Below are 13112 nucleotides of genomic sequence, written 5' to 3'. Positions count from 1 at the left end.
CTTTTTTCTTTTTGCTTATGTGGTGCTGGGGAATCGAACCCAGGGCCTCAGGCATGCAAGGCAAGCACTCTACCACTGAGCTGCCTTCCCAGCCCCGTGTTGTGTTTTTTTGATGCCAGTACTGGGGCTTAAACTCAGGGCCTCACCTGTCACTTGACTCTTGCTCAAGGCTGGTGCTCTACCACTTGAACCACAGCTTCCACTCCCAGCTTGTTTTTGGTAATTAATTGGACGTAAGAATCTCACAGACTTTTCTTCCTGGGCTGGCTTCGAACCCAAATCCTCAGCTCTACATAGGTAGGACTACAGGTGTGAGCCACCAGTGCCCGGCTTGTTTCTCTAGTTTTAACTTTCCCGAGCGTGTCTTGAGACCGGTTTGCGGTAAGAATAAAGGCGGACACACCAGGCCCTTTCCCAGGCTCCCTTGACCAAATGAGCCCACGGCAGCAGAGAGAAGAGTCCTTGCTCTCCAGGCCTGTGCAGAGGCCGTGGGTACCTTGACCCGATGGAAAAGCCACACCCCGGGCCAGGTGCCCAGGAAGCTGCCCACACAGCCTGCAGCCGGAGCTCCCACCCCAATGGCCATGTTTGGATATTTTCTGTCTGGTAGAGACGGTGGCCACATATGTGAACAATTAGCCGGTTTATTTTCTCAAGAGCATGGGGGGGGTGGGAGGGAAGGGGGAGGAAGTTACATTGACAGCCTGGCAGCCCCAAGGCTGAACCAGGGCCGCCGTGGGAACAGGACCCCGGGCTGGTTCTAAAGTTGGCATTCCTAGGCCCTAACTAAGAAGCTCCCACACGGCGACTCCCATCTCTGCACGACACTGGAGTTCTTCACGGCACCAGCAGGAAGGTCAAATGCAGCAGAAAGGCCTGGGACTTTGCTGGTGAGCCACCCCTCAGCAGGGGCAGCCTGAGCCTGCAGAGGCCTCTGGGACCCCTCAGCAGTGGCTGGTGTCCGCTGCAGCCCCCACCCGCCTCTCGGTGTCTGGGAATGCAGTCACACGTCCTGACGCCTGCCCGCTCCCCACTCCAGGCTTGGGGGGCTCACAGGGGATTCTACTGGAAAACCTACACAGGTCGGGGGGGGGCAGCAGGCCCTCCAGGCTGTCAGTGAGCCAGGCCCAGGGCCCAAGGAGCTCCTAAAGGCTGGTTAGACCCCCGCCCCCCCCCCCAGTCCTAGCCCCATCTCCATTTCTGTCACCACAGCCTGTGAGATTATTTTTATTTTTTTATTTATAATTATTGTTTTGGTGCCAGTCCTGGGGCTGGAACTCAAAGTCTGAGCGCCATCCCTGAGCTTTTATGCTCAAGGCTAGTGCTCTACCACTTGAGCCATAGCTCCACTTCTGGCTTTTTCCGTAATTAACTGGAGATAAGAGTCTCGTGGGCTTCCCTGCCCAGGCTGGCTTCAGACCACAATCCTCAGATCTCAGCCTCCTGAGTCGCTAGGATGACAGGCGTGAGCCACTGGTGCCCAGCTCTCTCTGAGGCTTTTTTTTTTTAAGGTTTTATTTCTTCAAGACAAAAGCTTCGTGGCTTTAACACACAAAGTGAGTGGGGTCCTCGGTGGGCTCCTGTGCCATCTTCCGGTCCAGACCCTCCAGGGGTCAAGGCAACCATCTTGTTGCCTAGATGTCCGGGCCCCACAAGCCTCAGGAGGCTGGGCTGGTGACAAGGGCCAGGAGAGCCTGGACAGCCTGTTCTGGGCACAGGGGCTGGAGCAAGCCACTTCCGGTGCATGTCTCCCTCTTCGCCGTCCTCAGGCTGGGGAGGCAGCGCTGGTGCCGGCAAGCTGGCTGTCAGTTCACCGTGGGCACCTGGCTGTGGTGCAGGCTGAATTCCTTGGCTTTGAGACGCAGGCTGGCGATGCTGCTGGCCATGCTGGCCCCCGGGGCGGCCGGGCCCGAGCCCCCAGGGCTGTAGGGCGGCACAGAGCTGGGGATGAGAGAAACAGAAGGACTATGGCTGCCTGGCTGTCTCTGATGGTCCCATATCCCACCTGAGCCCCCAGCGGGGCTGCGGGGAGGAAGGGGGACGGGATCAGAAGCAACCCGAGTGATGCTGGCTCAAAGGACCCCTCCCTCTTTCTGTGCTGGCACTGAGGCTTGAACTCAGGGCCTCTTGTTCTCCTTTTGCTATTTTGGTCAAGACTGGTGCTCAACCCCTGGAGCCACAGCTCCATTTCTGGCCCTTTGGTGGCTGGCTGGAGATAAAACCGTCATCGATTTCTCTGCCTGTGGGCTGACTTCGTACTGGTCTTCAGATCCTAGGCTCTTGGGTAGCTAGGATTACAGGCAGGAGCTGCCAGCACTGGGCATCCCCTCCCCCCTTTTATTTGCTGGCTTTCCTGGCTGGACTGCGGTCCTCCTGAGAACAGAGCCTGCCGCCCTCCCATGCTCCTAGCCTGCCTGCAGGACGTAGGTGGGATGAACACACCTGTCCAGGTAAGAGCAGGGCTGGGAGATGCTTGCAAGAATGACTGAGTTCTCACAAGCCCACCACACTGCTTCCTGTAGCCCTGGAGGGGGGCGCTGCACCCCTGGGGTTGTGATTTGGGGGCTCCCCCCATCTTCTCTGCATCACCGCCTTCCTTTCTGCCTGGCCACTTGGGTGCCTTCTCAGCTAGAATGTGAGGCTCTCCCCTGGAGGGCGGATGAGGGCCCTGGGAACATCCCCATGGGCGCTGACACCCTCCACCCAGGCCCCGCCCAGCACTGGCCCCGCCCCTGCCCCAGACCACGCCCCTGTAGCCCCGGCCCCTCCCAGCACTGGCCCCAGCCCCGCCCCAGGCCCCGCCCCTGTCCACCCCGGGGAGGGCCTCGCCTCTCTATCGCGCATGCTCCCCGCTCACCTGTAGGGGGACGACGCTGGCCAGGAGAGGTAATCGGGACTCAGGCTGGTGGGCCGGGGCGCCACGGGCTGCTCGATGGCGGCCTCCTGGCTGTAGGATTTGAGCAGCGAGGCAGAGCGGTTGGCCAGCATGGCACGTTCATTCCGGCGGAACTTGGCCCTGCGGTTCTGGAACCAGACCTAGAGCAGCAGGTGTGGTGAGCCGGGCTCAGCCAGACTGGGAAGGGGAGGGGGGGTCCCGGCCCTGCACTAACCCTGGGCCTAAAGCCAGAGAACACTGCTTGTGGAAAGTCTTTGTGCTAGACACTGGGGCATTGCACAAAAATACTGCTGGTGGAACTGAGGATCAAACTCAAGGCCTGGTGTTTGCAAGGTCAGCGTGCTACCAACCTGAGCCATGCCTCCAGCCTGGGTTTTGCGCTGGTCATTTTTGAGGTAAGGTCTTGCTTTTTGCCCAGGGGAGCCTCGATTGTGATTCTATTTGTGCTTCACCACCTAGCTAGAGATAACAGGCATGTGCTGCCTGACCAGCCATGGTTGAGATGGAGTCTTTCAAACTGTTCTGCCCCTGGCTGGTTTTGAAAAATGATTCCTGGTTCTCCAACTCTCAGGTAACTAGGATTACAGACAGGCCTGAGCCATGTGCTCTGACCAGGGCCTCACATCTGTAATCCTAACTACTCAAGAGGCTGAGGAGCAAGGTTCGAAGCCAGCCTGGGCAGGAAAGTCCATGAAACTCTTACCTCCAATGAACCAGTCAAAAGGTGGAAGTGGAAAGAATGTCTCTGTAGTAGAGAACTAACCAGCCTTAAAAGAAAAAGCTAAGGGACAGCACCCAGGCCTTGCATTCAAGTCCTAGTGCTGGCAAAAACCAAAACCAAAAACCTCCCTGTGAAGGACCGGGTGTTTACTGCAGGCAGGAGCCTGAGCACAGAAAGGTAAAGTAACCTGCCCCAGATCACACAGCTAGTTTGTAGCCAGGCTGGGCTTCGAACTTCAGCCCTCCTGCTCTTCACAACTGGGGTGAATGGCGGCGGCCTGGCAGGGCACAGGCTCTCACAGGTGACCCTGGATGGGTGGCGCTCACCTGGACGCGGGCCTCGCTGAGGTTCACGCGCCGGGCCAGCTCCTCACGCACGAAGGCGTCGGGGTAGTGTGTGCGCTCGAACACACGCTCCAGCGCCTGCAGCTGGCTGCTGTTGAACGTTGTGCGGTTCCGCCGCTGCTTCTTCTTCCGTTTGGCCGAGCTGCCGCGGCTGGGGCTGAGACACTCACCTGCGGAGAGGCACAGGGGTCAGTGGGGCGGCCGGCGGCCCTGGTGTCTGCAGGATCACGGTCCACCGCCACTCAGTAGATTCCACCGTGGCTTTCCTGTGTCTTCGGCTGCGGACGCATTTGGAGCCAGACCTGCAACACCCCTATACTCGTCCCCTCCCTCATGGCCTGGTCCACCCCTCCATCCACCCATCCATCTGTCCCTCTGTCCATCCATCTATCCACTTATCCTTCCATCCATTTTTTTTGGGGGGTGGGCTAGTACCAGGGCTTGAACTCAAGGCACTCTACAACCAAAGCCACAGCTCCATGTCTGACTTTTTTGATAGTTAAAGAGTGTCACAGAGTTTCCTGCCTAGGCTGGCTTCAAACAGCAATCTTCTGATCTCAGCCTCCTGAGTATCCAGAGGTGAACCACGGGCACCCACGCACACATCCATCCATGCTTTGAGGCATATACACTGTATTGCTGGTGCCTGGTAAATTCTCTTGAATTGTAACAATCATCACCATGCTGAGCAGTCGTGCTCACAGGTGTCCACTAGATGGCGCTGCCGCCCTCATGTGCAGAGGTGCACACACAAGCTCAGGACACAGGGTTTGGCCCAAGGCCAGGCTCCTGTGCAGTCCCAGGGCAGCGCCACACAGGACAGCCTTTGGCGTGCATGGTGCCCCGGTGCCAGCACCCTGCTGGGGACAGGACAGTCATTTTGAATTCATCAGCAGGCCGAGTCTGATGTTGCAGTGCTTTGGGTTCTGTGTCATGCCAGGGTTTGGCCAGGGCTCAGAGGGACACAGCGCAAGGAGAAGGGGCCCTTTCCCGAGGAGGGCGATTGCGCTGGGGCTGAGCGTCATAGCCAAGAGCCTGAGAGCAGTGGGCAGGGTGACCCCCAGCAGGGAGCCGCCGGGGCTCGGCCTGCGGCCGGTGGTGCAGAGCGCAGGTCTGGGAAGCAGAACCCCACAGAGCCCTGGCAAAGGCATGGTGCCCGCTTTTCCAGGGACATCATCTGGGCCTGCGCTGTCCCTCCCAGGGCACCATGGACACATGAAATGTATCCTGTGACTCACACCTGTAATCTCAGCTACAAGTAAGGCTGAGGTAGGGGCAGGGGGGGGGGATTAAAGTTCAAGGGCAGCTAGGCAGGAAAAGCTTGTGAGACTGCCATCTCTACTGAGATCCCAGTGTGGTAGCACAAGCCTGTGTCCTACCTACTATGGGGAGCCTGAAATAGGTGGATTGTGGTGCAGGCAGGTGCCTGGCTGCCAAGCGAGATCTGATCTCAGAAATATCCAGCACAGAGCCTGACTGGTGTGGCTCTGTCATCCGAGCCACTCAGGAGGCTGAGACCTGAGGATCATGGCTTGAAGCCAGCCCAGCCAGGAAAAGTCCAAGAGACTGTCATCTGCAATTAACCACAAAAAGCTAGAAGTGGAGCTGTGGCTCAAGTGGTAGAGTGCCAGCCTTGGGAAAAAGAATAGGGGTGGTACCCAGGCCTTGGGGTATCACCAAGCCCTATTGCCAGCACACACGCACGCACACACACACACACGCACGCACGCACGCACACACACACACACAGCACAAAAAAGAAGGCAGGAGGTATGGCTCCACAGCGAGTGTGCCTGCCCAGCAAATACAAGACCCTGAGATCAAACTCCAAGTTCAGGGTTAGGAAGGTGGCTCAGTGGTAGAGCACTTGCCTTGCATGTATGAGGCCCTGGGTTTGATTCCTCAGCAGCACATAAACAGAAAAAGTGGTGCTGAGTGCTAGCCTTGAGCTGAAGAGCGAGGGACAGCACTCAGGCCCAGAGCTCAAGCCCCAGGACTGACAAAAACAAACAAAAGAAACTCCAGGGCTGCCTAAATAAATGCCCAGGGGCAAAACTGCAGATATGTCACCCTCCTCGCTGCCTCCACTCTTCATTGGCCCTCCTCTGGGAAGTCTTCCCTGATTCCCCCAATCCCCATGGAACACCCCCTTCCTCATGTACCTGCTTTTCTTACTTAAAAGGCAGAGTGATAAACCTGCATATCATGGCAAAGCACCAAGCCCCACACCCCATGGTTCACCAGATCACAAGTGCAAATCTAAAAGCCTGCCTGGCAGGATTCGTGCCGTGCACGCCGGGGCCTCCACTGGCCTGTTTTCCTTCCCTGATATTCGATTTCCTTCCACCTTGGTTCAGCAATGCATTCTCAGGAATATTTCTCTAAAAGACATCTCCCTCCCTCCCTCCTTGTTCTGTATTTGCTCTTTTCTTTTTTAACTGGTGCCTAGAAGTTGAACTCAGGACCTGATCCTCAGTGGAGTTTCTTGCTCACAGTTGGTTCTCTACCACCTGAACCGTGCCTCCAGCCCAGCATTTTGCTGATTTCTTGGAAATGGAGTCTCATGGATTTGTCTACCCAGGCCAGTTTGGAACCGTGATCCTCCAGATCTCAGGCTCCTGAGCAGCAAAGATGACTGGCATGAGCCATCAGGGCCTAGCTTAGTACTGGCTTTTGTCCCAACAACTTCCGGAACTTCTAGACCACCTCAGGCCCGGCAATGGGTACTGCTCGATTGCTTTTGCTTATTTATTTTAAGATGCTGAGGATGGAACTCGAGCCCCTCACTCATATGAGGGCTGCACCCAGCCACGGAGCTACAGTCCCAGCCCAGAGTCAGGGAGGGGGTGCTATGGTTTCACGGTAGAGGTCGGGGTGCTGCTAATGATCCTCCAACACGCAGGGCAGGCCCCTATCACAGGTTATATGCTCCAGAATAACAGCAGGGAGGCGGGAGGACCAAGGCCGGCACCCCTGGTTTAGTGTGGTGAGCCTTTGGGAAATTCTTGCAAACGCGGCAGCGGCAGGAGGGCTGGGCAGGGAGGGCTGGGCAGGGCTCGCGGGGCCTGCAGGGTGGACCTTCCCCCCGGGCAGTGCGAGGTGGATGAGCATGAAGTGAAGATGCAGGCTGGAGGCTGGAAGATTGAGGCTGGAGCCCCGTGTCCCTCCCCAGCACAGAAGAAACCAGTGCTGGGCACCAAAAACTGGGGGCTGCAGGGGGGGTGGGGGGATCAAGAGCCAGAAAGCAGAGATGGAAGCTTCTAGAAGTCCAGCCACTCTCCAGACCTGCCCTCCTTCAGGCAGTGCTGCTTGGGCACACGCCCAATGCAGTAGGCATTTCAGCCAAAAAAGGAGAGTTTTTCGGGAAGTTTCTGAGCAATTCCAAACCCTGGGGTGTTGAAAGCCATTTTGCACTCTCCCCCCCCCGCCCCCACCCTGAACTCCAACATGGAATGGTGCTCACAGACACTCCCTGGCTTCCAGAGGAAGATGCTATGTCAGCGTTGTGTGCACGTTCACGTGCATGTGCACACGCACCAGTCCTGGGGCTTGAACTCAGGGCCTGGGTGCTGTCCTTGAGCTCTTTTGGCCTGCTCTGTCCAAGCAAGCCTGAGCCTCAAAGTCTCTTTTTTGTTCAATAAAGGCTCCTCCTTTCTTGGAGATTAAAAACAAAGTCCAGGGCTGGGAAGGTGGCTTAGTGGTCAAGTGGTTGCCCGCATGCATGAAGCCCTGGGTTCCATTCCTTAGTACCACATACACAGAAAAAGCCAGAAGTGGCGCTGTGGCTCAAATAGTAGAGTGCTAACCTTGAGCCAGAGAAGCTCAGGGACAGTGCCCAGGCCCTGAATTTGAGCCCCAGGACTGGCAAACAACAACAACAAACAAAAAACAACAACCAAAGTCCAATGCTGGGCATTGGTGGCTCATGCCTGTAATGCCAGCTACTCAGGAGGCTGAGATCAGAGGATCATAGTTGGAGGCCAGCCCAGGCAGGAAAGTCTGTGGGATTCTTATCTCTAATGAATCTGTAAAAAGCTGGATGTGGCTGAAGTGGTAGGGTGCCAGCCTTGAGTAAAAAAACCCACGTGACAGTATGAGGTCCTGAGTTCAAGCCCCACCAGCACTACCAACAAGGAAGAGTGTGAAACCTCTTCTATTTGAACCAGACATTGAGACCCCAGGAGACCTGGGAGGAAGGGGATTCATTGAGAGGGAAGACGCTTGCTGCCGGCACTCTCTCCCGTACACCCCCAAGACACCAGCCCCAATTTCATCCTCCTGTCAAAACGGCCAGTGTATAATTTTCTGCCATGAAATTATTTCACACTCACCATTTATTTGGCCAACTGCAAGCTAAAGACATTTAAAAGCTCTGTTCTAGGACAAATGATCAAGAGTCCCCCTCACACACCCCCACCCCTGGTTTCTCTTATTTCGAGTAATTAAGGGTCTAAATAGTCTGGAGGGAATTAACTGTAAATTCTTCTGAAGACAAATAAACTCAGCCTCTTCCAGCCCGTCTTTCTCAAGCTGTGGAGAAACGCTGTTTGTTTTTGCTTCAAATAGAGTCAGTTTGCTCCTGACCCCAGGGGCCGGGGCCAGATCCAACCCAAATAAATAGCTTTTATTAATTAGCATTAATTCTAACCAAATAAGCAGTCTCTTCCCCCCCACCCCCGCCTCCCAGGTGCAGTTGATCGAGGCCAACCCCTGCTCCCTGGGACCCGGCTGAGGATTTCACAAATTAACACTGGGCTTTGTCAGAGGCTGCAGAAGTATTTATGGCTGGGGACACGGCTGGAAGGCAGGACTGGGCAGGCGCAGGCAGTGCGGCCTGGTCCTGGGCATGCAGGGTTGGCCTCTTGAGTCAGTCACTAGCACAGTGGCATGGAGCACGCGTGCGCACACAGGGTTCTGGGTCACCTCCCCCAGAAAGTCCTCCCCCCCCCACTCAAACTCCCAGAGTCCTGTATGCTCCAGGTTAGAGCTCTGACCCATAGCAGGGCAAGCGTGGCCAGGCCCTGCAGTGGCTGGAACGGTTTTTCTGTCTCCTTGGCACAGGTAAACCAAACCATCAAATGAATGAATGAATGAGGACTCGGGTGTCTGCCCTGCTGTCCAGAGCAAGTTCCTCCTTGTGATGGGTGGGGTGGGGAGGGGGCTGGCCACGGCAGTCACGGCCCGAGCAGCAGTGGACACTTGCGCATGGTGACACCCTGGACATCTGAACCCCCTCTCCCCCAATGGGGAAAGACCAGATGGGGGCTGGGGGACGGGGGCAGGCCAGCAGGTTAAGATCCCAGGTTCAGGGGCCACTGCTGCCTGGGACAGAGTCAGGAGCCCAGTGTGGAAGACGCTTCAGCCAGTTTGGGGTGGTCTTGGAGGCTGGCAGGAGCTGGGGTCCCTTGTGTCCCCCAGAGCCCCATGCGGTGCCCCAGTCTCTGTGAGGTCAGGGGCCTCATTCTCTTTTTTTGTTTTGTTTTGTTTTTGGGTCCGGTCGTGGGGCCTGAACTCTGGGCCTGGGCGCTGTCCCTCAGCTCTTCAGCTCAAGGCTAGCGCTCTACCACTTGAGCCACAGCACCACTTCTGGCTTTTTTCTTTCTTTTTTTTCTTTTTGCTTATGTGGTGCTGAGGAATCGAACCCAGGGCCTCATGCATTCAAGGCAAGCGCTCTACCACTGAGCCACCTTCGCAGCCCCAGGGGCCTCATTCTTAAAGGCATGGGATATTGCACACATTTCCATGGGGCCACTAGATGCCCAGGAACCCCCAAGGAAGAGGCCAGCGTGTCTTTAGCAGGGAACAGTCACCCCTGCCCACCTCAGAGCCTTTGCACATGCTGCTGCCTCATTTGAGCACTCCTCCCCAGCCCACTGCTCCTTTTTACTAATGCTTACTGGACCTTCAGGGCCACAATGTGGGGGCCTCTTCTTGGGAGTGTGCATATGTTTATAGATCGATGATCCCAGCTACTTAGGAAACAGGGATAGGAGGATTGGTATTGGAGACCAGCTGGAGCAAAAACATTACCAAGACCCTGTCTCAAAGAACAAGCCAGGCTTAGTGGCATATACCTGTATAGCAATCCCAGCTAGTCAGGAGGCAGAAATAGCAATATCTCAGTCCTCTTTGCCACAAAGGGGAAACACACACACACACACACACACACACACACACACACACACAAGAACCTATCTGAAAAATCACTGAAGAAAGGGCTGGCAGAGTGGCCTATATAGGAAGCATCCAGCAAGTGTGGGGGCCTGAGTTCAAACCCCAGTATTTCCAAAAATAAGTAACTATTGGAAGCTGGGTGCTGGTGGCTCACGCCTGTAATCCTAGCTACTCAGGAGGCTGAGATCTGAAGATGGTGGTTCAAAGCCAGCCCAGGGGGGAAAAATATCTCCAATTAACAACTCAAAACTCAGAAATGGAGTTGTGGCTCAAATGGTAGAGGGTTAGCTTTGAGCACAAAAAGGTCCAGGGACAGCATCCAGGCCCTGAGTTCAAGCCCCATAATTAACAATAAGTAAATGCATTAATAACTATTGAGGTGGTGCTCACACACCGAATACCCTGGACATACTAGAAATCATTTCCCTACACGCTTGAAGCCCGTGAATTACATCTCAATAAAGTTACATGGGGGCTGGGAAGGTGGCTCAGTGGTAGAGCGCTTGCCTTGCATGCCTGAGGCCCTGGGTTCGATTCCTCAGCACCACATAAGCAAAAAGAAAAAAGCCGGAAGTGGCGCTGTGGCTCAAGTGGTAGAGTGCTAGCCTTGAGCTGAAGAGCTGAGGGACAGCGCCCAGGCCCAGAGTTCAGGCCCCACGACCGGAAAAAAAAAAAAAATCAACAACAATAAAGTTACATGGAACAGAAGAAGGGAATAGAAAGAAATCTGGGTGGAGAGGGAATCAAAGAAACTCTCCTTCCCCCCCCCTGCAGATCACCAGCGCTCAAGGCTGGGTAGAGCTGGAAGGGGTGACAGCAAGGAGCAAAACCAGGGGGTTACAGGCGGGGTGGGGCTCCCCATGGTGGGGGAAGTCAGAGCCCCTCTCAGGGACATTGCTAGGACATAGGCTAGCGCTCTACCACTTGAACCACAGCACCACTTCCGGTATTCTAGTGGTTAATTGGAGATAAAGACTTTCTTGCTTGGGCTGGCTTCAAACCATGATCCTCAGATTTCAGCCTCCCAAATAGCTAGGATTATAGGCATGAGCCACTGGTGGGGGCAAAGTCCCAAGTGGGGGCAAAGGTCCCTCAAGGGCAGCCCGGAAGGCCACAGCCCCAGGCGCCCAGGTCCCCCCTGACCGTGTCCCTCCTGCACCAAGACCAGGGCTCAAGGTTCCAGGAGCCTCTGGCACATTGTAGTCAGCCCCGACTCCAGTCCCGAGACCCCCAGCCCCAAGATCCAGACAACAGGGTGCAGGGTTAGTGGGGAGCAGAGTCACCGGGAGGGAAAGGAGCAGAGCTTCTCCAAATCCTGCTTGAGAAGGGGTTCACACCTGTCCGGCTGGTTGTAATCGAAGGCTGATGGCCAAGTGCCAGATTCATTGTAGAACCCCCGAGGTAATGAGGGGCAGAGGTCTGCCTCTCGCAACCATTTCCAGACCAGTAGGTTGCTGCTTTGGACCAATTTTCAGGTTTTTCGTTTTTAGGGTGTCTGGGTCTCTCCCAGGCCGCAGCCAGCTGGGAAATCAGGGAGAGGGCTGGCCACAAAGATGTCTCATGTGTGTGTGTGTGTGTGTGTGTGTGTTGGTCCTAGACTTGAATTCAAGACTGCTCTTTTTTTTTCTTTCTTTTTGCCAATCCTGGGCCTTGAACTCGGGGCCTGGGTGCTGTCCCTGAGCCTCTCTGTGCTAGCACTCTACCACTTGAGCCACAGCGCCACTTCCAGTTTTTTCTGTTATGTGGTACTGAGGATTCGAACCTAGGGCTTCATGCATGTAAGGTAAGCACTCTACTACTGAGCCACCTTCCCAGCCCCTCTTTTTTAAAATTTTTTGGGGGGCTGCTAGAGCTTGAACTCAGGGTGGTCTCTGTCCTTCAGCCTTTTCACTCAAGGCTGGTGCTCTACTACTTGAGCCATAGCTCCACTTCCAGCCTTTTGGTGATAAGGGTCTCAGGAACTTCCCCCCTGCCCACACTTTGGACCACAATCCTCAGATCTCAGCCTCCTGAGTAGCTAGGATTACAGGTGTGAGCCACCGCCTTTTTTTTTTTTGTCGGTTGTGGGGGCTTGAACTCTGGGCCTGGGCGCTGTCCCTCAGCTCTTCAGCTCAAGGCGAGCACTCTACCACTTGAGCTACAGTGCCACTTCTGGTTTCCTGGTGGTTAATTGGAGATAAGAGTCTCATGGACTTTCCTGCTGGATTACAGATGTGAGCCACCAGGGTCCAGCTCACACCCACTTTTGACTGCCTTACTTAATCTAGGATTTTTAAACCTGCCTGTTTCCCAAGGAGTTCATCCTACATAGCTCATGCCCCCCAGCACTTTCCACAGCCCCACTTGAGTGAACAGGTAGACCCACGTAAGTCTGAAAGGGGATTCCCCAGGCCCAGGTAGGTGGCTTCCTGAACTCCAGCTTCTCCACTGAGCAACCCTGAGGAAGTTAGCGGCTCTCTATACCCAGCTTTCCCTGATAGCAGCTGGGGCAAAAGCAAGGCCCGCCTTATCATAGGCTGATAGAATTAAATGAATGAATGTAGCCAAGTGCTGATAGAATTAAATGAATGAATGTAGCCAAGTGCTGCGGCTCACACCTGTAATCCTAGTGATTTAGGAAGCTGAGATCTGAGGACCCTGGTTCAAAGCTAACCTGGAAGATAAAGTCTGTGTGACTCCATCCCCAAAATAATCAGCAAAAGCCAAGCTGGAGGTAAAGTGTCAGTCTAGTAAGCAGGCTGAGGAAGCGTGAGTCTCTGAGTTCAAGTCCCAGTTGCAGTAGCAGCAGGAGCAGGAGGAGGAGAAGAGGAAGAAAAGAGGAGGAGAAGGAGAAGGGGGGGAGGAAAAGAAGGAAGAAAGAATGCAAGTAAAATTCTTAAAACTGTCTGGGACATGGTGCCAAGACCAATGAATGGTCCAGATCCCATGTAAGCAAACCTCTTTAAACCAGAGTGTGTCTCTTTTTTTTTTTTTTTTT

The 13112-nt window shown here is 55.0% G+C and overlaps 1 protein-coding gene across 1 annotated transcript in view; it reads right to left on the bottom strand.

Moving 5' to 3' along the window:
* Positions 1 to 1487: 1487 nt before the first annotated feature.
* Positions 1488 to 13112, bottom strand: part of Prrx2 (paired related homeobox 2) — a 22872-nt gene continuing 11247 nt past the window's right edge. The window contains exons 5-7 of the mRNA XM_013021278.1: positions 3944 to 4131; positions 2858 to 3036; positions 1488 to 1941 (exon numbers count right to left, since the gene is read on the bottom strand). Coding sequence (XP_012876732.1) covers positions 1806 to 1941; positions 2858 to 3036; positions 3944 to 4131 — 503 coding nt within the window. The 3' untranslated portion in view covers positions 1488 to 1805. The remainder of the gene's footprint in view (positions 1942 to 2857; positions 3037 to 3943; positions 4132 to 13112) is intronic.

This window comes from Dipodomys ordii, unplaced genomic scaffold (assembly GCF_000151885.1).
Source record: "Dipodomys ordii isolate 6190 unplaced genomic scaffold, Dord_2.0 Scaffold55, whole genome shotgun sequence".
In the NCBI taxonomy this organism is placed as follows: Eukaryota; Metazoa; Chordata; class Mammalia; order Rodentia; family Heteromyidae; genus Dipodomys; species Dipodomys ordii.
Note: the sequence above shows the minus strand (reverse complement) of the source record. Positions and strands in the feature narration are given on the sequence as shown.